Source organism: Schistocerca serialis, chromosome 5, assembly GCF_023864345.2.
Source record: "Schistocerca serialis cubense isolate TAMUIC-IGC-003099 chromosome 5, iqSchSeri2.2, whole genome shotgun sequence".
NCBI lineage: Eukaryota > Metazoa > Arthropoda > Insecta > Orthoptera > Acrididae > Schistocerca > Schistocerca serialis.
In genome coordinates, this window is record NC_064642.1 from 560,347,301 (window position 1) to 560,373,271 (window position 25,971).

Consider the following 25,971-nt stretch of genomic DNA (forward strand, 5'->3'; position numbering starts at 1 on the left):
TGTGGGAACTAAACACTACAACAGGTTAGGTACAAGTCACTGTAGGATATATTAAGATCACAGTAGAGTGTCATACCACACAACTAATGAATTTGGAGCAAAATGTATTGAACAATACTAAAGTAATACGGGAGATAGCTATGGAGATCACGTAGTGCATGCATGCGTGAGTGGGTAATATGGTAGCAACAGCAAACAACAACCTGGCAATAATTCAGAAACGATTAACTGTACTGGATGAAAAGATGACTGTCACTAAACTGTTACAGACACTGGTAGATAACATTAATGATGCAAGCAGGAATGCAAGAAGCAGTATGTGGCCAGATAAGTTTGGCATTGATATCACCACAGCAGTTTTTGGATGGGTTATGCCAAAAACAAAAGGAAATTTAGCACTATTTTATCATGAAACTACTGTCAGAGATATGATAGACAGAGCAAGACTGCTTATATCAATCCAATTCCCAGTACTAGGTTATTAGCATTACACTGTTCATCCACACCTGACAAAATGGAACACCACGAATAAATGTGTGTAACTATAAACTAAAGAAGTTTTAGTGATTTTTGAATGAGAAGATGCACAAATTCTTGACACGTGAGAGGAGTGGCGAGACTGTAGAACAGAAAGTGTTACCATTTGCCCAACCAGAATAATTAAAAAAGATGCATGGTTGTGCGAAGTTCAGTTGTTCAGAGGTGAATTTTCACAGAGAAATGCTGAAACGTCAACCAAATTTCCAGAAAGTAGGTACCCACTGGATTTACTCAATCTTTATGCTACAGACCATTGTCACCAACTGTTATAAGGATGGGAAACCTAGGGGGTTGGAAAGGATGGAACTTCAGAACAATGGTATCTTGATCAATGGTGCAACTTATGATGTAGCAAGGGTATCATTTACTTGCAACCATTACCAGTATGAACATGATCAAGCTAGTTACAGCAGTTTTGTACTGGCTAGAAGAACCTTTGATTGTCCTACCTACCCCAAAATCTAATCTTCCTTAACGACACTTCGTGTCCAGAACTCCTACATTCAATAAATGAGCTAAATGCATCAAAAAAGGTGCACATTACGACAGAAAAGATGTTCAAACATACCCAACATTTCCAGGAAAAACATCAGAATATTATCACTATAAGTATTTCTGCTACTAGCATAGCAGTGTTTCTTATAGAAACTTGTATACTCTACCTATACTTGTGGCATAAAGCTCCTGCTCTCTGGACCTACCTTTGAGCCACATACCCATACAATGGCTTGACGCCATAACTTAGAAGTAGGACCTGAAACCAATTGTACTGCTACATGTAGTTAAATGATGGCAAGTAGAATGAGAAAGCTCTCGACTGTATTAGAATGCAAAACCTAGATTTAAGTGTGAACAAGTAAGGTAACTCAGTCGTGTGAGATGTTAACTGAGTTTGTAATGTAATCTACATAAAACGAAGTCATTCTAGGGCACTGCCAGAGAAAATTAAGGCTGAATTTTTTGAAGAGAGGAGAATTATTGAACATCAGATCTAATTTCCAGGTGCACATAAAAGTTTTTAAAATTATTACATAGCATAGATGGCAGAGAATCAGATTTGGCTCATACCATATATCATAATTGGTATTTGGGGCATGCAGAGTACCAATGTTGCAGAATGCAGGGTGCCACTCGTAATAGATTTCCACATTGAGCTGAACCATAGTCAAGGATTGCAAACAGTGCAGTATGACAGTACCCAATAATTCATTCTGCGAGCCCAGCAATATGGAGCCATAATGGTGCAACATACCAGCTTATGGTGGGGACAAGTTCAATGACACATCCAGATAAAGACAGCAAACGAGGCCTAGCTTAAACACCCATTTCAGAACCCTCACTCTCAGTCTCTGGTCACAACATCTGCATCTCCGTTTCTTATGGAATGACAAGTCACACTAGTTATGGAATAAATTGGTCGACAAATCATGATGCGCTGCCTGATCCCGAGAGATGACTAATCTTTGAGAGCATGGGCAGTGGGCTGTACTGGAACTTGGCCACTTCAAGCTTCCACTGCTTTTTGGCCACCACCTTGACTGATAGAAGATGCAGACAAGCCTGGGCCTTACTCTGACAATGTGCTGTACCAAATAACTGCAAACTAAAGTCTTCAACCTGTTGGGCGAGGTACCTGGGTACTGCCACTCTGACTATATGCTGTGGTGCTGATTTGGGTCCTGGGCTTCCACCTTCATGGCACCTGTCATCTGTCAGAGGCTGTTGGCGCACATGCATCAATGAGAGTACTGGTGCAGGCTGCACTAGCTGCTGTTGAGCCACGGTAGGCTTGCGCATAGCTTCCTCTTCCAGCTACCTGCACGACGTCGCACTTGGGTCCTGACCTACACTGTAGGCACAGCCGACAAATGGTTGCATCCACAGCGTCTGTCGTGCTCAGTTGTGTCATTCAGCAAGCCCACACCATGCTGGAGAAGACAAACCCTACTGTAAAGAAATCACAAGCAAGAAATATGTTTCCAGACAATGGTGTTTCACTGGTACCTTAGGGCATATGACAGCCATCTATGCCAGCTCCTGGGCTCCGCCTCCTGCCCATGTAGTGTCACCTGCTCAGTCTCCATGTTCACTAAGAATCCTGACCTGAGGGGTGACTATTGCAGTGCAGTGCAGTGCAGTGCAGTGCATTGATTTGAGTCAACACTGGCAGTGCACATGATACACGTTTTACTCGTACCACATGAGGTGGTGCAGTGGTTAGCACACTAGTCTCACATTTGGAGGCTAATCGTTCAAACCCTCGTCCCGCTGCCAGATTTATGTTTTCCATGATTTCCTTAAAACACTTAAGGTGATTACTGGGATGATTTCTTCAAAAAGGGCATACCCAATTTCCTTCCCCATCCTTTCCTAATCTGTGCCTGTGCTTAAGTCTCTAATGTCCTCATGGCTGACAACTCTTATTACTTCCTACATTACTCATGAGCTTTCTAACCACAAACTGCGAATTTTGGGTGCTGTCTGACTAGTTAAATGTATGTAAGAACAAACTGTTATTTCATAAACTACAGTATGCTTTGAAAATGGGTTAGCCTGAATGTCACTGTTTTGTATGAACTACAAGAACTAACAATGGAAAATCCAAGATGGAATGTAACAATATTATGAAAAGGAAAGTTGTCACTCACCATATAGCGGAGATTCTGAGTTGCAGATAGGCACAACAGTCTTTTTGTTGTGGCTCTCCTCGACTCAGCATCTCTGCTATATGGTGGGTGGCAACTTTCCTTTTCATAATATTGCTACAAGAACTAATGTGTTTTTGGTTTATAGAAAATGTTACTGATCGGAAATTTAGAAAAATACATGGACCTACTCTCATTATGAAATGTGAATCCCTTGTTTACAAGTATGAGTGCCATAATGAAAATTATGGGAAATTACAAGAAATTATTAATTAGTAAATTAGTACTGTATGTAATTTTTTACAGGAAAATTAAGGTAACAAAAGTAGGTAGTCAAAGTTCATAATTTAACAGTGGCTATGACAAAATCTGCAATGGAAAACAGGGTTGCTTATGAACTTAAATGCTAGTTGTATCTTCAGTTAATTAGTTTCTGATAATTTTTAGTACTTTACAAGAAAGTGGGAATGCTTAGCTTGGTATTTTGTGTGTGTCATTACATAGAATTGTACTAACTCACTCACATAGTTTTTCCTGTATCAAAGTATATTGCTAACTTTAAATAGATGTAATTTTTAATTAACATGTTTTATAATGAAACTGATGGTATCACTGGGATCAGTGCAATCAAAATAAGAATCTGAATAATAAATTCAAGTGCAGAACTAAGCCTAAATAAGAACTTGGGACTTTTAAGTATATGTTACAGGCTAACAGGTAAATGTATTGAAAATAAGATAAAAATTAGGAAAAAAATTGGTTAACTATAGGAGTAGAAAAACATAACAGGTCACAAGAATTCACTTTTCTTTGGTAACTCAGGAACTCTTCATGAATTAAAATTTTTTATGTTTACTGTTTGAGAAGTCCCCTGCATAACAGTTAAGAGATCCTTTGGGATTGAAATAATTACACAGCTGCACTGCAATTTATTTATTTCAATGTGCCAAGCAGCTATATCACACAAATTTACCTTCAGTTATGAATGTAAAACTGCCTAAGTTGATCATTGTTGTCTGTTCTCTTGGAACATCCAACAGCAAGCTAAGCTTTCCCACTTAGCAGGAAAGTACTTTAAATTACTGGAAACTAATTGATTGAAGACATGATTACCATTTAAGTTCGTAAGCGGTCCTATTTTCCATTTGAAAGACACTCCCATCTTTACTTAATCTATGAAACCATATGTGTCAGTCATAACAGAAAATCCCATTTTATGCTCAAGACGAGGGGGGGGGGGGGGGTGTATAGTTTCAAAATTGAAAAGATGTCCTCTCCGAGTGCTGCAATGGGTGTAACAGAGCACCAAATGCAGTCACTGAGCTATGAATTCTGCAGTTCCGTTGGCCTGACTGCACAATAGAGCGATAACCTGGAGAAATGAGGCTGATCTAGGTTTGGTCTTACACCATTAAAAGTAGATTCTACCTGCCAATTTAAGGGTGTTTCTGGAAGTCACATTCATCTAGTTGGTTCGGTCCACAGCTCATGGTCTAGTGGCTAGCATTGCTGCCTCTTGGTCACAGGGCCTGGGTTCGATTTCCGGCTGGGTTGGGGATTTTTCTCTGCCCGCAGACTGGGTGTTTGTGTTATCCTCATCATTTCATCATCATCAATCGTAACAGTGCTCGATAGGATTGCGTAAAAAATTGGGACTTTGAGTGGGCGCTGATGACCATGCAGTTGAGTGCCGCACTCATCATCATCATCATCATCATCATCATCATCGTCATCTAGTTCTTTCTAGGCCCTTGGATGACTTGTGCTCTCAGGTTCTGTAAAAGCTTAATTATGTATATAAACAACAACAACTACAATAATGATAGTTTTTTCTAAGGCTCAATTTCTTGGTGAAAATCTTTCTATTGGACGTCACTTTGGCAACTTGCATGACCCTAACTTACCCCAGTTATCCAATAGGGAAAAGGGGACCCACAGTTTCACACAGAATTGAAATCACGTGTTGTTTCTGGTGGCTCCCCACATCACTGAGAGGCAAAGGATAGGCTGAAACAAAAACTGAAGAATCCATGATCCGACAGAGATTCGGTCCCGCAGCCTCTCGGTTTTCAGGCATGCACTTTACTGCTAGACCATCAGGCTTGACATTTATACAAGCAGCTCATGTATAGGTTTCAATGAGTGAGTTTGCAAGTATCAAAATATGACTGTATCTTTTGACTGCATAGTTTTAGAAGCTTAAATTATTTACACTACCCAGAGGCCACAGACCTTAGTATCTGACATGAATTTCAACTTGATAGATCAACCTGTTGCTGAGAAAAAGGTGTCTTAATAGACGGCCAGACAGATAGATGGAAAACAAATGGCATTTTTTTAAATGTGATATAATTACAAATTAACGGTCTCAGATTTTTTTCCTTTACTTGCCTCTTGTCAAATTTTATGATTGTATGTCAACAGGAAGTACCCTATAGATTTTGACGAGTGAGTTTGTGAGTATCAAAATATGTAACACAGGTAGCAGTACCTTTTGATTGCATTGACTTGGAAGCATAAATTTTTTTACACTGCAAAGGGACAATAGACCTTGGTATGTGACATAAATTTCAACTTGATACCTCAGCTCATTTCTTAGAAAAGGGATGCAGACATACAGACAAGTGGATGGACTTCAAAATTATCAGGGGTTCTATTTTTTCCAATTGAGGTATGAAACCCTAAAAATAGAAAGCAGGAAGGTGATGAAACAAATGCAGTAATGTGATCACATGTGTTTTGTAAGCAAAGAAAGTTTTGATATATCAAATCTAATAACACTTTGAAAAAAGTTTACAGCCTGCTCCTCCACTTCAAGGAGTATTAATATTGGTTATTTTTGTTGATATTTAACAGAATTTTCTCAATCATTTGGAATTTTTTCTGTTCAGTTTTTTAATTTTCTTTTCATACTCATTTCAAGCTTTATTTCATACTGTGTCGGATACACTTAATTTCACCAGATGAAATTTTATGTCGCTGAATCAAAAACCTTATTCATATTATTCATCTTATTCATATTAATCATGTAAAAGCTGTACTTTTCATAAACAATTGAATAACCTTACTGTTAAAAATTAAAGTAATCCATCATACAAATACTAATTTGAGAACTACAAATTATATGTTGCACAGTAAGTTTTGTATATTTCTTATCAAATTTAGTTCCTGGGGCACAACACATTTTCTACTAACTCAGCCACTCAGTTACCAAAAAAAAGACAATTTCTGAATCACCCCCCCCCCCCCCCCCCATTTTTTGGAAAACTTCTGCAGATGCTCAATGGGAGTGGAGCATGTTGTTGTCTGCAGCTCATGGCGGTACGATATGTTAAAGCAATTCATTACTTATTACAGTCAGTGCTGTTTTTCTGGGGGAACGCTGGGGGATGCATACCCCTAAACTTTTTCGTTGATGTAATTTTTTTACGATGTTGAGATCATAGGAGAGTGCCAAAGATTTATTTCACGGACGTAAATCTTTTATTTCATTTTTTCATGTTGGTAATTGCAATATGAACAATACCAGTGCAGTTTTTGGTGGAAAAAGTGATGTCATTGACTGTTTCAAGCATTTAGAAGCTGCGGCAACCATTCTCGACAACTAAATCGCTGGCAGCCAGTTCAACAAGCATGTGGTGCCCTTGCCCGCTAATAGTGGCTGATGGTAGTGCTAAACGGATATGCGTATGCTCAAATGCCGAGCTACCGATATGTGTCTCTACGGTCCCACTACCATGATCCTTCGCGATTCACTGCCATCTTTGTTTCGTTGTTCTTTATTTGTTTCCTGTTCTGTTCTTGTCGGTTGTGTGAAGTTTTACAGTATGTCCTGTAAGTTAAGCTGTTCTCCTGAACCTGAGTACTGAACCTACATGTGAAAATGCAGTGAACGAATGTGTGCATGATAGAAAATTAAATAATTGTCCAGAATGTTGGACTTTGGAACAATAAACATTTTTTAGAAAAAAAGCGCTGGTTACAGTTAATGACAGAATAGACAGATGACCACTCACTTTAGTAACTTTTTTTTTTTTTTTTTACAGTTTGTATTGACCTTTTGTTCAATAGAATGTGCATGACATCTCTGGTTTGTATTTTTCCCTTGTGGCTCCAGTTTTTTAATACTCCTAACATTGTAATCCCTTAGTATTTCTTTTCGCCTTCCAAAATCCAAAGCAGATGAAAGTTTGAAAACGCAGCAGTAACCATTATTTAGTCATATGACTGTAAGCTCATTATTACTTAGTCTTCAAGGTATTTATTCTGTCCCAGTCATTATTTCATCCATGCAGGTGTATGGAAATCTTTTGTTATCAGTTCACTGTAACCAGGACACATCTGTTTCCAAATATGTAAGGAATTTTTATATATATATATATATATATATATATATATATATATATATATATATATATAATATATATACACACACACACACACACACACACACACACACACACACACACACACACACTCCTGGAAATTGAAATAAGAACACCGTGAATTCATTGTCCCAGGAAGGGGAAACTTTATTGACACATTCCCGGGGTCAGATACATCACATGATCACACTGACAGAGACACAGGCAACAGAGCATGCACAATGTCGGCACTAGTACAGTGTATATCCACCTTTCGCAGCAATGCAGGCTGCTATTCTCCCATGGAGACGATCGTAGAGATGCTGGATGTAGTCCTGTGGAACGGCTTGCCATGCCATTTCCACCTGGCGCCTCAGTTGGACCAGCGTTCGTGCTGGACGTGCAGACCGCGTGAGACGACGCTTCATCCAGTCCCAAACAAGCTCAATGGGGGACAGATCCGGAGATCTTGCTGGCCAGGGTAGTTGACTTACACCTTCTAGAGCACGTTGGGTGGCACGGGATACATGCGGACGTGCATTGTCCTGTTGGAACAGCAAGTTCCCTTGCCGGTCTAGGAATGGTAGAACGATGGGTTCGATGACAGTTTGGATGTACCGCGCACTATTCAGTGTCCCCTCGACGATCACCAGTGGTGTACGGCCAGTGTAGGAGATCGCTCCCCACACCATGATGCCGGGTGTTGGCCCTGTGTGCCTCGGTCGTATGCAGTCCTGATTGTGGCGCTCACCTGCACGGCGCCAAACACGCATACGACCATCATTGGCACCAAGGCAGAAGCGACTCTCATCGCTGAAGACGACACGTCTCCATTCGTCCCTCCATTCACGCCTATCGCGACACCACTGGAGGCGGGCTGCACGATGTTGCAGCGTGAGCGGAAGACGGCCTAACGGTGTGCGGGACCGTAGCCCAGCTTCATGGAGACGGTTGCGAATGGTCCTCACCGATACCCCAGGAGCAACAGTGTCCCTTATTTGCTGGGAAGTGGCGGTGCGGTCCCCTACGGCACTGCGTAGGATCCTACGGTCTTGGCGTGCATCCGTGCATTGCTGCGGTCCGGTCCCAGGTCGACGGGCACGTGCACCTTCCGCCAACCACTGGCGACAACATCGATGTACTGTGGAGACCTCACGCCCCACGTGTTGAGCAATTCGGCGGTACGTCCACCCGGCCTCCCGCATGCCCACTATACGCCCTCGCTCAAAGTCCGTCAACTGCACATACGGTTCACGTCCACGCTGTCGCGGCATGCTACCAGTGTTAAAGACTGCGATGAAGCTCCGTATGCCACGGCAAACTGGCTGACACGGAGGGCGGCGGTGCACAAATGCTGCGCAGCTAGCGCCATTCGACGGCCAACACCGCGGTTCCTGGTGTGTCCGCTGTGCCGTGCGTGTGATCATTGCTTGTACAGCCCTCTCGCAGTGTCCGGAGCAAGTATGGTGGGTCTGACACACCGGTGTCAATGTGTTCTTTTTTCCATTTCCAGGAGTGTGTAAAAAAAAATATATATATATATATATATATATATATATATATATATATATATATATATATATATATATATATACACACTTAGGTGAGTCTTTCCGCTCCCGGGATTGGAATGACTCCTTACCCTCTCCCTTAAAACCCACTTACTTCCTTTCGTCTTCCCCTCTCCTTCCCTCTTTCCTGATGAGGCAACAGTTTGTTGCGAAAGCTTGAATTTTGTGTGTGTGTTTGTGTTTGTTTGTGTGTCTATCGACCTGCCAGCGCTTTTGTTCGGTAAGTCACCTCATCTTTGTTTTTATATATATTTTTTCCCACGTGGAATGTTTCCTTCCATTTTATATATATATATAGACACACACACACTCTTTTTGTCTTTAAATATGTCTGCTTGTGTCTGTATATGTGTGGATGGATATGTGTGTGTGTGTGCGAGTGTATACCCGTCCTTTTTTCCCCCTAAGGTAAGTCTTTCCGCTCCCGGGATTGGAATGACTCCTTACCCTCTCCCTTAAAACCCACATCCTTTCGTCTTTCCCTCTCCATCCCTCTTTCCTGATGAGGCAACAGTTTGTTGCGAAAGCTAGAATTTTGTGTGTATGTTTGTATGTCTATCGACGTGCCAGCGCTTTCGTTTGGTAAGTCACATCATCTTTGTTTTTAGATATATTTTTCCCACGTGGAATATATATATATATATATATATATATATATATATATATATATATAAAATAAATAAAAAAATTCTTAAGCAAATGTGTAAATTAATACACCTGTCAACTACAATTATTTTATGTAAATGAGAATCATATATGTTGTTCCTTTTTGTGGTAAAAAGCGATAACAAAATGTAAGTAGTAACATGATAAATAAGAAAGTTTAGCTCTGGCTTTCAGTAATAATAATTTATTTACAATGTGTTTTATAATTGTTACAATAACTGTCTGAAACATACTGCACAAAGCAACACACCATACTATCTCTGTCTGTCTCTCCATTTTACCGACTGATAAATGAGGTCTCCATCTTCGGACAGAGTGGCAATCACAGCCCTCTTTCTGACATTAGTTCCCAGTCTTCCAAAGGTTATAAATTCATAGAGAGAGATTGAACATTCTCGTTCCTTGCACAAAATGAGAAAATGTGCGTGAAATTTAAGTGGGTCGCCTGCAACAAATAAATAAATTATTCTTTGACAAAATCAAAAGACATTTTACATTGTTTTATTTGGACACTTAAAAAAATGGTTGGTTCCTTCTGTGCAATGCTGTGTACTTTTTTAAAAAACAGATTATGATAGCTTTAGTGTTCTTATAACCGGAGGAAAAAATATAGTGATAAAATTCCAGTTTTTATAAACTCAATGGATTGTCTGATAAGGGGACCCTCCATACTGTAAATCACGAATTTTGATGCGCTTCAAATATGTTGTAGAGGCACTTACCCTAAGTATCTGGCTATCCGGTTTTTTAGAAAATCGATTTTGAAGTTCATTGCATGCTTTGTATACCCATAACATTACATATATTCCAAGCAAGTCAGTGTAGCACAGTGGTAAAGGTTCACGGCTATCACACTAGAGGCACCGTGATCGAATCCTGTTCATGTACTTTCCTCCCCCTGTTTTCGTTTTATAATATCAAATATTTCATTGGAACATTTTCAATTAAAATTTTGAAGTTCACTATAAAAAAAAAAAAAAAAAAAAAACAGATGATTTGACTTACCGAACGACAGTGCTGGCAGGTCGATACACACAAACAAACAAACACACGAAATTCAGCTTTCACAACAAACTGTTGCCTCATCAGGAAAGAGGGAAGGAGAGGGAAAGGCGAAAGGATGTGGGTTTTAAGGGAGAGGGTAAGGAGTCATTCCAATCCCGGGAGCGGAAAGACTTACCTTAGGGGGGAAAAAAAGGACAGGTAGAATTTCGTGTGTATGTTTGTGTGTCTATCGACCTGCCAGCACTTTCGTTCGGTAAGTCACATCATCTGTATATAAAAACAATCAATATAATAGAGGGAAACATTCCACGCGGGAAAAATATATTTAAAAACAAAGATGATGTGACTTACCATACGGAAGCGCCGGCAGGTCGATAGAAACACACAGACACACAAAATTCAAGCTTTCGCAACAAACTGTTGCCTCATCAGGAAAGAGGGAAGGAGAGGGAAAGACGAAAGGAAGTGGGTTTTAAGGGAGAGGGTGAGGAGTCATTCCAATCCCAGGAGCGGAAACACCTTAGGGGGAAAAATGGACGACACACACACACACACACACACACACACACACACACATATATATACAGACATGTCTGCTTGTGTCTGTATATGTGTGGATGGATATGTGTGTGTGTGTGTGTGCGCAAGTGTATACCCGTCCTTTTTTCCCCCTAAGGTAAGTCTTTCCGCTCCCGGGATTGGAATGACTCCTTACCCTCTCCCTCAAAACCCACTTCCTTTCGTCTTTCCCTCTCCTTCCCTCTTTCCTGATGAGGCAACAGTTTGTTGCGAAAGCTTGAATTTTGTGTGTATGTATGTGTCTGTTTGTGTTTCTATCGACCTGCCAGCGCTTTCGTATGGTGAGTCACATCATCTTTGTTTTTAAATATTTTTCCCGCGTGGAATGTTTCCCTGTGTGTGTGTGTGTGTGTGTGTGTGTGTGTGTGTGTGTGTGTGTGTGTGTGTGTGTGTGACCTACCATACGAAAGTGCTGGCAGGTCGATAGAAACACAAACACACACACACACACATACACACAAAATTCTGGCTTTCACAACCAATGGTTGCTTCGTCAGGAAAGAGGGAAGGAGAGGGAAAGACGAAAGGATGTGGGTTTTAAGGGAGAGGGTAAGGAGTCATTCCAATCCCGGGAGCAGAAAGACTTACCTTAGGGGGAAAAATGTCACAGGTTGCCAGAATTCACGACAGATCCTGTTTAGCGTCAATGTGTGGCTGACACACAAAACTCCACTATGTGCAATCAAGTGGGGACAGATCAGGGGAATGATGTGGCCACCTTTTAGGAGTGATTTGACAAAGGTGCTCAGGATGAAGATTTTGCAAATTATATATTTTCCAGTGCCATATTTGCCTGGCATATTCTGTATAGTCAGTAAATTATGGGTTAGAACTTAAGACAGGAGGAAGTTATATGTGAGAGTGGACACAATCTAGAGATGTTTAACACTAATAAATGAAAAGCAACGGTGAAAAAAATATTTAAAGAAAAATATTTTTTGAAGTACTGATGATGAGTGAGTCAATACAGAAAGTGTATTATACTGGAACTCAAACAATGGGTATCATCACATTGGGTGACAATAAAACATAATTAACATTTTTGTTCTCCCAATTGCCTTAGTTAATTTCTCTTACATAATGTACTACATACATTTCATTTCTGGATAAAGTACAAAGTTTGACTGCTGAGCTGTTAATACCAAAATTGGGAAGTTTGCTGCTTACTAATAAGAAATAATGCATGCTCACATAGCAAGAGTTGTTTGGTGACAAAGGTAGGTAGAACATCTTGCATATTTGTCTGAAGGACGGGTGTTAGAGAGAGGCACCAATCAAAAGTAGCAAAAGGAATTATAGAGAAATGTATCTGCCTATGTATGCTTTGAGGCCAAATAATTTCCTCCATTACTTTGATGGCAGTAGCCACCATTTTGCATCTAAAAATTAACCAGCAGGAGGGCGAGAGATTTTTTAATTGAATGCTAAACTTAATGCTTTGCCACATTCACTGCACACTTAAATACTTAAACAGAATATCAAATTCACCATCTACTAGTATTAAGGAAACAACTATTACCACTCAACAAGGTCTGAATCAGACTTCAAAATATTATCAGTACCTCTCCATATGAAACAGTACTTGATGGATTACACTGTAGGAAATACTGCAACCAGCCACAAGTTTTCTTGAAATGATTTTATTATAACATTACTAATTTCGGACGTGAGTCCATCATCAAGGATCGTTCAGGTATCGGTATGGATTGCAAAAGAAAATCAAACCTCTGTATTATAATATGTACAGGAGACCTTTTCAGGAAGACACAAATGTAAAACTTGCAAGAAGTCAACACTGCCAACTGATGATGGGTTCAGGCCCGAAACTAGTCGTGGTATAATAAAACTATTTAAAGAAAACTTGTGGCTGGTTGCAGTATTTCTTACAGTGTAATTTACAGAAACAGCTATGGTGTTCTCCAACCAAAATAGGTAAAATAAAGTACTTGACTCGTCAGAAATTCACTATTTCTTATGTGCTTGTCTAGCCCTCAGTAACTCAACTGTACAGTGTATGGTTATAATAGAGGAGGGCAAATGTATCAATTTAAGACAGGAAGCTCTAGTTGGGATATGATTAAATGGAAGCTCTGAAAGTAAAAATGAGAGTTTCAAATTTACTCTTAGTCTACCGAAGAACTTTTATCATCGAGTTGAAACATTTCTGTAACAATTTTATTTATCTGTACAACTTGAACAAGGCATTCATTAAGAACAGTTATTCAGAGTAGCATCACCCAGCTTCTATGATGACATGAATGCTCATACAAAATTTTGTCACATCCATTAAATCAACCTCAACATTGTTCGAAAAATGTCACAGGTTGCCAGAATTCATGACAGATCCTGTTTAGCATCAATGTGTGGCTGACACACAAAACTCCACTATGTGCAATCAAGTGGGGACAGATCAGGGGAATGATGTGGCCACCTTTCAGGGGTGATTTGACAAAGGTGCTCAGGATGAAGATTTTGCAACCGCATATGTGAACAGATATAAAGTGTGACATCTAGCAACCACAGTTGAGCAAAATTTGTTCAAATCATAAATACAGTTAAAAGTTATTATTTGTTATTTGTGATTAACAAATATAGTTATTGGAACATTGTTCGTTTTTGTGAATAAAATCATTTTTCATTGTCTGCAAATAAAAAGGGTTATAAATGGCAATGATTGCCCCAATTCTTTGTCATTTTTAAAACAAATGTAATTTTTGTTGTTCTGTTTTCAGAACAACTATTTTTTTCAGTCAAAGTTTATGTGATTTTTAGATGATTTTTATTAAAATAAAGCATGTTCCATAAATGCTTTTGAGCATAAGGATATAAGACTTTCGAATATGATCTGCTTCACTAAATATTGAAAAAGCATTGAATTATGCTCTAATTAGCTCTAATTACTGGCAGATTACTTGCTCATGATTTCATGTCTACTTCACTTTTAAAATCCAGATCGAAACTGAAAAATAAATCATCTTTTTCTGTCATAACTCCTTTATAGACATATAATCTGATATCTGTGGAATTTCTTTGGCTATTTTAAGTCTGTAGTTTATTGCAAGCCTCCCTTTGTCAGCGGCAGCAATACAGGTGAACAACTTTTTTTTAAAACTGCAGATAAGACAGTGTTGCAATAGTTCTCTCTCTTTGCTGTCGAAAGACAGAAGTAGTCCTGAAATACTCTCTTGACACTTTCTCGATAGGAAGTTACCAGTGTGCTGCAACATTATGACCTCTTTTATGTACTCAAACTCAGTGTCTCTTACGATATTTTGCAATCTCAAAGCTCCTTGTAACCGCATAGACATATACTAGTTCAAAAAAACGATTCCATTTTGTAAAGCAATGCTTACTCAGAGTACTACAAATTTTCAATTATTTCTAACAACTTTGGATGTGCAGCAGTATTCCATAAAGCATTACGTTTCTGTATAATTTTGCAATGCACTTCAGCTAATGCTGTTTTAGGGGACTTTACATTTAAAGCCTGTTGTTGTTATTGCTGCTCACCACAGAGCCCTTACTTCGTTCACTAATTTTCTACCAGTACGAACATGAGATATGCATATCCAATAGCATCAGCAATCTTGGTACAATTCACAAAGTACTGAAGACTCGAGTCTTGTCTGATTAGTTACAGGCCGGCCGGAGTGGCCGAGCGGTTAAAGGCGCTACAGTCTGGAACTGCACGACCGCTACGGTCGCAGGTTCCAATCCTGCCTCGGGCATGGATGTGTGTGATGTCCTTAGGTTAGTTAGGTTTAAGTAGTTCTAAGTTCGAGGGGACTTATGACCACAGCAGTTGAGTCCCATAGTGCTCAGAGCCATTTTTTTGGTTAGTTACACAGAGTGTCTGTATGCTGCTATGTGGACGGAGTGGCTGAAGTTCTGGGAAGTCCAGAGTAGGTAGAATTGGTCTGCTTTGATAGTGTAACTGCTAAGGCCATTTGCCTGCAAAGAATTTTTATGTTACATTTGTTATGCTGTAAGGCTTTGTTCAACTCGGAGGTTTCGAACACTGCAATGCATTCGTTTATTGGACATGGTACGCAGTTGCCTTCTTCTGACCTTTGAACGAACTTATGAACCAGTTGTAAGGGAACTATAGTTTGGTATGTGCTCTTGAAACGTAGTGCAACTGTATTTGTAACTTTTTTTTGAATTGTTATTGGTGAAAGAAGCAATAAGTGACAGAAAACATCCAAGGACCAATGGAGGCTCAAACCCCAAACCTATGGCTTTGTGCTCTGGAACGTATTACTTCTTCTTCTTCTTCTTCTTCTCTCTCTCTCTCTTATTATTATTATTATTATTATTATAGAAACTAGTGCATTTATTCAGCAACAGGTGTTACAAATCTCTTACACTGGCTTTAAATAAAGCATCTAAATGAGTCATATAAATGGTAAAAACAAGAAAAAAAGAACAAACTGTAATGAACATATTTTGAAAGAATAACAGAGAAAGATTACCTCTCCAGGTAAGAAGATTTAATCCAGCTGGGAGAAGTCAAGGAAAACTGTGTGATGAATTGATAGGCCTAGTGCTTGAAATGACTAAGAAGAAATAGAAAACTAATGAGATTATGAAACAGCAAAAAAACTTGCTTTTACCTTTCTCATTCTTCATTCATCATGTGATATTTAGAGTTGTTTGTAAACACTCCTCCCTCACTGAAGGCATAGTTTATAAAACTATATATGAACCATGTATGTGTTCTTATCTTGGATATTGGAAATTCTATGAAGCTCCTGTAAATTATTTTCTTGCTGCATATTTTGTTTAGTTGTTGATATCAAGCTTGCTGATTTAAATTTTGCCCATTATCACAGACCTGTAATTTTGGAGCAGCCTACTGTTTGGTGTATTGCAGTGTTAACCATTCCACAGTAATGGCAGTATGGATAACTAGTCAGTTTTGTCCTGTGGTGTCACACAGATAACAGAATTACTTCATAAATGATCTTAGGGATTTGTCTGCAGAATTGGACCAGACCACCTCCCAGTTTAAGTCTTTGTGTTTCACCTGATTTGCTGGGGGGACATGGACCATTTCTCAATGGTTTCAATTCTTTTATTTGTCACGTAGATCCTAACAGTGTGAGTCATCTCTAAAACGTATGTTGTGATTTGTGAGGAACATGTTATATTTGCAGGCACCTTCCTGTTACTTGTGTTTTCTGTCACAATATCCTACCCAGTCTTTAGTAAGAAAGACCGACTAGTTGGTAGTTTGAATATATTAATGAGGGTTTTCACTACAAGGACTGAACTTCTGCCACACAGTCTGTTAAAGATGAAATTGCTTTAATTGGGTGGTTTTGTCAGCTGTTCCTAGGCTACCTGAAACAACATAACTTTCTGAATAAACCAGCTTATGTACTTTTTGATTTGTGTGATATAGTTTCTATTGATGCGTATGATTTATTCAACATATTGGCTCTATCCAAAATGTGGTATGTTTACACATTCAATCCTACAGATGATGTTTAATTTTCTTGCGCTTTTTGCTGTTAAGGCACTTCTTACTTTTTCTACCCCTGATGTAAATTAACTTGTTTACTTTAATACCTTCATTTCACTCCTAGCACTTCCATTTCAACACATTGGGTGAAGGGCTGTGGCTTGGGACGAATACTTTCATTTAGTCACAAGAACTGTGTTTTTATCATTGCTTCTTTACAACCATCCACTGTTTCTGATACTTTTTTAATGTCTTGGGGACTGCGGAATTATAATGTTAACATCATTGGTATACACATTCACAGAGTATCCTGGTAAGAAGCTGCTGATTGTTGGGATTAATGGTTCTAAAAACACAAGGAATGTTAGCTTTGACAAAGGGCAACCTTGCAGGAAATGCTAATGTGAAGTCCATTGATTTGCACCTTGGAAAACCATTTAGTACTGATTTGCTAGCAGTAAATCTATTTTTCTTGTGGAAACCTAAAGTGCTGCAGCACACTCCTTAGATTCTGATGGCTGATTTTTATCATAAGCTTTCTCTAAATCGATGTTCAATGGCCCTAGTGTTTGTTCCTGATGCTCCAACGTGACTTTGAGGAGCAAATTCCATCTATAATACTTTTCTTAGGTACAATACACATTTGTTTCAACCCAAGGATTCTGAAAGGTATCCCTTTAATCTCTACACAATGACATGAGAAATTGTTTTTGAGTCTGTGCATACCAATGTTAACAGCATGAAATCCATTATTCTTTGTGGTATCAGTTTCTTGGGAGCTAGTACGGAGATTCTGGGTTCTTTTTCAAAGCACAGGTGTCTGCATTGGTGTTTCTCTCTCGCTACGTCCATGAACTCTTTTCTTAATAACTGACTAGAAGGATTTATAAGATTCATATGGGACACCATATGCTCCTGGGCTGTGTGTTTTGGCAAAGTATTTATGTCTTCAATTTCTTCCTCAGATATTGGTTCTGGCAACATAATGATACTTTCATTTGTTAGATATGACATACAATTTTGTGAGCAATTGTGCAGTTTTTAGAGCTTCAGATGGCTGCCTGTATACGATCTTTGGAAATGTTCTTTAATGCCCATCCAACTAGTACATTTGTTTTCTTTCTGCATACAGTATATAACTTCCATATCTCTGTTTGCACCTTTTCCATTCTCTTTGAGTTGATAAACACCCAACGTATGGTCTGGTAATTCTTGAAAGTGATAATTTTCCCTTCTAGTTCACTATCTTGCAGCTCTAAAATTTTCTTCATGATTTTTTTTAATCACTTGTTTGATCTTTCCAGTTGAATACTTGTACTTGCAGCTCATACATGATAAAGTAGCAGTACTCCATGTTACTTATCCTCATTTCATTAATCCTGTAGGCAACATGTGTAAATAGTTTCCTAATACCAGGTTTTACAACATTCTTACACCACGCAATAACATTACGGAAGAACAGTGTCTGCTTAACCCACGATTTGCCACGAACAATGAACTCCATCTTTATCAAGGTTACAATTTAATTTCCAGTATCCTACATCAATTATTTCTGGATGAGATAGACGTTTCACTTTAACAATTACAATGTGATGGTCACAGAAGCTGACAAGAATCGTGTCGTTATCTTGCACAGTTATTTATCAAACTGAAACTGTGATAAGCAACCAGAACAAAATTGTTTATAAGACACTGTTCAGTTCGAGAAGTAAACAGAGACAATGTAACAGTGTTAAAAATAATAAAAAAATTATTTGCATTCGGAGATTGTAATAATCCCTTTGTCTCAAAATAATTTATTTGTGAATAAAATAATTTGAATTATCTATTTATTTGAATAATTATTTGGACAGAAATTTATTCAAATAATGCCCATCTCTGCTTGCAACAATGTGGAGACTCAGAGAAACAGTGTGTATACTGCAGCTGTGAAGTGAGGTGGAAGCAATTATAACTATATTAATCACCCATAGACCATGCTTGACAAGTTCCCTACAAATCTTCGTTCAAGGCTCTACACAACCACAGCATGGTGATCCTTAACAACCCATACAAGACTAATGATCGTTTCCTCTCTGCTGAAACAAACTTAAGCTGAGACATATATATAGGTAGTAAAGGGCAGGCTGACAATACATCACTGCAGCAGCCAACTGCTGACCAGAACACAAGCCCAAAGTCAGTGGAGTTACAGCTTGCACTTCTTGTGAATGGTAAGGGTATAGCTACTGTTCCTATATTACTTCTCACACAGGATCAAGCATAAGCATCATCCGACATGCAACTGACCGTACTTTGATTGAGGGCACCTCACCCTTGTGACAAAGCACTGTTATGCATGCACATCTTGTGAATGGTAGGAGTGCAGCTGCTGGTCCTGTGTTATGTTCCACACAGTACTTTGAATGACCTCATTTGACATTCAGCTGGTGGTTGAGTGCTTCTCAGTCATGTGAGAGAACACTGTTTCTCCCCAATTGGGAGTCCATACAGTTTGCTGTTGTTTTCACCTTCTTAGTCATTGTATCATAATACCAATTGCCCCGTTTCTTTCTATGATTGGAAACAACTTGGAAAGATGGTGTACACTGAATGTTTCATACTCTGTTACTTGACACATTACAACTACACAGCTTCCACGGTGTTGTGCAGAGAAGCAAAGAGAAACTCTATCTCACTGAGGTTGATCAATTGCACACATCAACTTGTGAATACAAACTGCAATCTCAGAGGCCTTTACACCAGGGATGACCAGGACAAGAGCACTGCAGTATATTAGTGGAGATTCCTGATGATATACTCCTACTCAATTAGGTTTGCTATTGTACAATGTTAAAAAATATGTACATAATAAATCAATGTATTACACAATACAAGCAATAATTCATATGCTGTTTTACTCAACTTGCAAAGTTATCTCACAATACATTATGCTTTATAACTTTTGACTCCATCATTTTTAAACAAGCTTTTCTTATATCAAACTGTCAATTCTAGTTTTCTCCAATACATTTGAAAGTTGATTGTCATCATAATACATTCTGGTATATAGATGGTAAAGCTGTTATCAACCCACAGGTTGGTTGGAGCAACACTATACTTTATTAGGTATGATCCTCCTGGAGGTGGTATACCCTTGCCTACCTCCAACCTTTGAATTGATTTACTCACCCAGTTACAGGAGGGGTGCTACAGTTTATTTCACACTGAACCAAAGTGAAACATGGAGTCACTACATTTACAAATCATTGACAGAGGTGAAAGAAGTGATAAGCGATGAAAAAATTTCTATGCGTGACAGGTAACTGAAACCTAAAACTTTGTTGGATTTGTAGACACAAACTCACAAACCACACAAGGAACAAAGAATTGTTTGACTAGAACCAGACTACCTGCCAAAGAAGTTTATTAAGCTCAATTTACTCTTCGACACCTGAGAATAAATTATCATCTCATGTCGATTTGGCAGGTTTTAAGTGTTTTCCTTCTGTCACTGATCTTATTTCTCCAAAATAACCTCTTTTTTATCCTGGAAGCCAGTCCCCAATACTTCATTTTACTGTCTTTTATTTTTAAAACTGTTTTTACACTTCCAGTCTATTTGGCTTTTGCTACCTTGTCCCTGCACGTGTCTACAATTACATTCCTCTTTCTCTTTTCTTTGTAACATAATTTTTGTTTAGTTTTTATACTGTCATCGCCTGTTACTCTTTTTTGACAGAATTAATACTGTTCTGAAAGAATGTTTCTTTTATCCAACAAAAGTGAAAAGAAAAGATTAGAAGAAATGAGAATTTACATGAATCTTGGGGACAAGGCATCTGGAACTTAATATAAAACATGATGACAGAGCAAGAGAGAAACCAACAATGAGGTGCCACAATAGAAAAAGATTTGAAAACCTGAAGTTGGGAGTGAGATGAAAGGAGGAGAGATCAGGAAAAATGTGAAGGGAAATAATTAACCAATGCGAAGAACAAATTAAAAAAAACCTCTAGTGAAAAATCTAAACAACTGGAGGCAAAATATGGAAAGAAGACTACCTTAAATCAATAAATGAGGATGGACAACAATTTCCCCTTTCTTCTTCTCTGATATGTTCTCGAAGAGATGTACCAAGGTAGTTTAAAATGGGATTTTATACTTGGCATCACATGTAATTCCTCCACTCTTATCATCCAAAGTACACTCTAAAAACCATAAGGACTATTAATAGGTGACTCACGGGGAGGGGGGGGGGGGGGGGGGAGGAGGACGACTCCCAGCACCCCTTGCACCGACTACCATTGACCTCTGTACACCAACAAAATCATCTGTTGTGGTGTCAGGCACATCTGGCCTGGACTCTCATTGACTTGAGTAGAATTGTCTTCAGTGATGAGTCTCATTTCAAATTGAACCCCAATGACCAGCAAAGACGAGTCTGAAGAGATCCTGAACAGTGGTGAGATACATCCTGACTGTTGCCCGCCATATGGCCTGACAACCAGGGGCGATGGTCTTGGGTGCCATTTCATTTCATACCAGGACCTGCTAGTTGTGATATGTGCACCCTCACAGTACAACAGTATGCCAATGATATTCTATGTTCCTTTTTGTTGCCCTTCATGGCAATCCATCCTGGGCTTACACTGCAGTAAGATAATGCCCGTCCGCACATAGTGAGAGTTTCTACTGGTTGTATTGTTGCTTGCTAAACCCCACCTTGGCCAACAAGGTTGCCAGGTCTCTCCCGAATTGAGAATGTTACGAGCATTATGGGGAGAGCCCTCCAGCCTGCTCAGAATTTTGACGATCTAATGTGCCAAGAGGACAGAATTTGACACGACATTCCTCAGGAGGGCATCCAACAATTCTATCGCTCAATGCCAAGGCGAATGACTGCTTGCATAATGGACAGAGGTGGACCACCATATTATTGACTTACTCAATTGGTGAGGTTCTTTCTCTTGAACAAATTATCTAATTTTTCTGAAATTGTAATTGTTTGTGTATATGTACATCACATCTACAAATTTCCATTCCACTTGGATATGTACTTCATGGTATGTCATTTCTTTTTTTTTTCTTAGACTGTAATACTTTACCTTATGCAATTGACCTTGGGATGCCTTTCTTTCTTTGTCTATTATTTCATTTTAATACATTTCTAAAAATAATAAGATAGTCAGAGAAACAAGTCATACCAGGTTTAACAAGTAACATAAAGAGGAAAAGAACACATCTTTGCACAAGAGTCAGATTAACACCATTAAATTCAAAACCAGTTGGGTGGCAGGAGGGGGTGGGGGTGGGGGGGGGGGGGTGATGTGGAGGGCAGGAAGGGAGCAGGTGGGGGGTGGTGGAGAGAAGCGGAGTAATTGCAGTAGAAATGTGGTGTTTCCTTGGAGGTTTGTAGTAAATAGCAAGAGGTGAAATTTTTTAATCTTTCTGCAAATGAATTTCATATTCTCAATGCCAGTCTCAACATGAAATAGGTTCACAGACAATGAAAAAAGTGCAGAAAAAATGTTACTCAGAGTTCTGTACTATCACATGTCAAATAACTATTTGCGTTTAAGTAAAAATTATATCAGGAAACAAATCTAAAATGTATGATTTACAATGGCAAAAATTTTCATTTACCTTACCTCGATACACTAAAAAGTCTCCACCAAACTTTTTACCACTGGTCATGTAGTAACCCTTGTCCCACAAATCCTTAAATACTTTGTAGCGTATTTTATCCAATGGTGATTTTGGGAATTCCCATCTTACTGGGCAGGCATCTTCCTGCCTCAGCCAAGGATATACTAAAAGAAAAAAAAAGTGGTTTGAAATTAACTCAATTTGCATGTCATTATGTATGTGTTAGTCTTTTTCCTCTTGTTTTGAGGGTAATGAGGTTAATTTTCTTCCACAAGATCTATGTCATATTTAAATCCATTATTTGTTCCCAAAAATTATCAAAAACTCTCTTGAAACTGAAAGGCTTTGAAGGGATTTGTAAGATTTTTTATGTAGAAGACTCACCCATTTAACACCATACTGGAAAATGAATAAAAAATTTTACATTATAGAATGTTACTTGGTTAAATCACTTACAAATCTGAATTAATACACTGTTTCCTTTGTGCAACAGTTGCACTGTAGTAGAACAACCAGTGGCACTTCACAAAAACAAAACAAATCATGCTGACATATTAATTCTTTTGAAAGCAAAATGAAGTTCATTCTTGTTTGTATCCTGCCACTACGTATTTTTTGGTTGTGATCTGAATAATATGGAGAACCAACCACACTTTAATAATACTTCTCATAGAACATACTTTTCTAGAGGTAGACAGTAACCTTGGTTAGACACAATGGGGAAATAAATTAGTCACATTCATTTTGACAAAACTGTAATGGTATTTGTCTAAATTATGATAGACATATGGAATTATTCTAGAAAATGAGTCCAATTTATTAACCACTGAACCATCTCATTTAATAATATTAAAGCTACAGAAAACCTGCTATAGTGTATCACAAAGTCTAACAGTAAAAGAACAAACTGAAAAATTGAAAATGATTTCCTACTATTTACCTTGTACAAGACAACTCCACATATTAACAAGAAGGAAAATAAAAATGATATTTACAAGTAATATCTTTCCTTTTTGTTTCTCCCCTGTTTAGTAGAACAAAACAATGCATAAGGAAAATTCACAAGACATGAAATCACCATGGGCTGTTTGTACCAGTACGTCATTGTCTAGGACACTACTATCACACTTTCAGACACACAATGAGAAAAAATAATAGTCACTACAATTTCACAGACAAAATATGATATTGAAGGCTATATTAAACAGATAGGAAAGTTATCAAATCAAATCAGTTATGATGGTGTAGGAGTGTAAGGTACAAAACTAAGTCTTCTAGCCAGGAACCCATTACAAAAATTGAATCAACAGATTTGTGAGGGTAAGTATGCCACTCACGGCAAAATGAGTCTTGAACCACTGTAACTTCCACAAGTTATAGCCTACAGTTTGATATTGTTTACCTACTATATTATGGACTTCATATAGGCAAGAATATGACAACATCTGATCGCTCTGTGCTGAAATGAGTTATCTGTTTGAACTGCCCTTGTCTTACGTCAGTTTTTGGTGTTCTGCCAAAATTTCCCACATATTTTACATTATTTCACACTAATAACTCAGGATGATTAAAAACCTAGTTATTACAATACTTTGATTTGAAAATTACACTCAAAACAGTCACGCTGACAAAAAAAATTGTTATCGTGATGACACTTGTAGTTGTGTGCACCAACCTCATTCAAAATGCAAAGTAATGAAGGTCCTGTGATCATGGTTAAAAGTAAACCACATTTAAAATGTATCTGCAGCGCACCAATCTTAATCACCAGTACATAAACTGTCATCAACCAACCATGCATTTGAATGACGTGTTCTACAATGGAAAACATCCTGGAGATGCAAAGATGTTAATACAGATATGAATTTGCACTTGGCTGTCTATCACATGCTCTCACTTTTGTCAACAAGCAGAAGTGTGTTTATACATCACTACTAGTTCATTTGTTTGTAATCCAGTTTTCATTGCAAACAAAAATTCTTAATTATCTATCTTTGTTGTTAATCTTGGTTGTTATTCAAGATGATACAATTAGAAAAAAATTATTTTGTAGTTTTTTCAAAATATTTTTGTATTTTATGCTTCACATAACTGCTCATAGAATATGCACCTTTGTTTGAAAATTTGAATCAGCCTGGAATCAAAACCAGCTTACCAACTCCCCCCCCCCCCCCCCCCCCCCAATCCGCTTCATGCTGTGAGGAAGCACTCTACCACCTCCTCATTTTAGCATAATAAACATGGTTGGAAAACTTAGCAGTCGATTTTCTCCAGGATGTTTCCCATGTACCAAAAATACAAAAAATTACAAAATCTGATTATCATGTGGACCACCTTGCTAGACAAAAACAGGTAATGTGGTCACACATGGAGGTACAATTTTATTCTACTCCTAGTAAATGGTGTGTGTGTGTGTGTGTGTGTGTGTGTGTGTGTGTGTGTGTGTGTGTGTGTGTGTTAGAGTTTAAGGGTACTCAGTGGTGAGGTTACCAGTGTTCTTGCAGTAACAGGTGTGAATAAAAGGGCTAAAAATGTTGCCACACCGTGGGGAGTAAATCTACAAAATGAAACTCACTCACACCTCAGTTGCACTGACCTATATAATCACACCATATTGCATGCCATAAGACAATGGAGGAAAGCTGAAAGGTGCTATAGCTGCAAAGAAAATAACGGACAGCACAGGGAAATGTGACTGGCTGACCACTTACAAAAAACAAGAGTGAACCAGTCACCCAGTTAATATATTAAGAACATCTCCCTAAAATATTAGGGAATCAGTTGGATATATCACAAAACCTTAAAACTATAACCACATTCATTTGAATGTCATTTAAAATAGAGGGCAGATCATTCAGCAAATCTCCACTGCCCTCTAGTCTGAAAATAAAACAGTCTAGTAAAATGTGGCACATAGTGGTCTGTACACTGCAAGCACAACACATTGGAGGGTCCTCTCACTGGAGCAAGAAGCCATGTGTCACAGGGCTGTGGCCTATGCAAAGATGAGTAAGAAGCTCATCCTGCTTGTATTGCTGGAAGGAGGTACACGATGGCTGTGTAGTAGGTTTTACTACATGCAGCTTACTGTTTGTTACTTCCAGCCTCTCTTACCATACAAGAAGAGGGCACACTGAACTAACTGAGTATCATGAAACACCTCCTTTGCTGCTACATCTGCCTTTTCATTCCCCTCAGTACCTAAGTGCCCTGGCACCCAGCAGAAAGACTTTCCCCAGAATTTGCAAGGGCATCCTGGATACCCTGGACTACTTTATCAGCTGGGTACAAGCATTGCAAAGACTGAAGGGCACTCAGGGGGGTGAGATCAGATGAGGAATTTAAGAGGCACAGCGCATCTCATCACCTCCAGTGCCCTCATGATCATGCACAGTTCTGCACCAAAGACAGTGAAGTCTGGAGGGAAATGAATCTTGAGAACACAATCAGGGAAAACAACAGAGCAGCCAACGGAATCCCCCTGTTTATACCCATCCCTGAATACAACT

At 38.7% G+C, this 25,971-nt stretch overlaps 1 protein-coding gene across 2 annotated transcripts in view; it reads right to left on the reverse strand.

Annotated features, from left to right (window-relative positions):
* Positions 1-9,950: 9,950 nt before the first annotated feature.
* LOC126481553 (tRNA-splicing endonuclease subunit Sen34) overlaps positions 9,951-25,971 on the reverse strand; it is a 60,767-nt gene continuing 44,746 nt past the window's right edge. For both annotated transcript variants that reach the window (XM_050105391.1, XM_050105392.1), the window contains exons 4-5: positions 22,465-22,626; positions 9,951-10,231 (exon numbers count right to left, since the gene is read on the reverse strand). In XM_050105391.1, the coding sequence (XP_049961348.1) occupies positions 10,041-10,231; positions 22,465-22,626 (353 nt within the window). In that variant the 3' untranslated portion in view covers positions 9,951-10,040. The remainder of the gene's footprint in view (positions 10,232-22,464; positions 22,627-25,971) is intronic.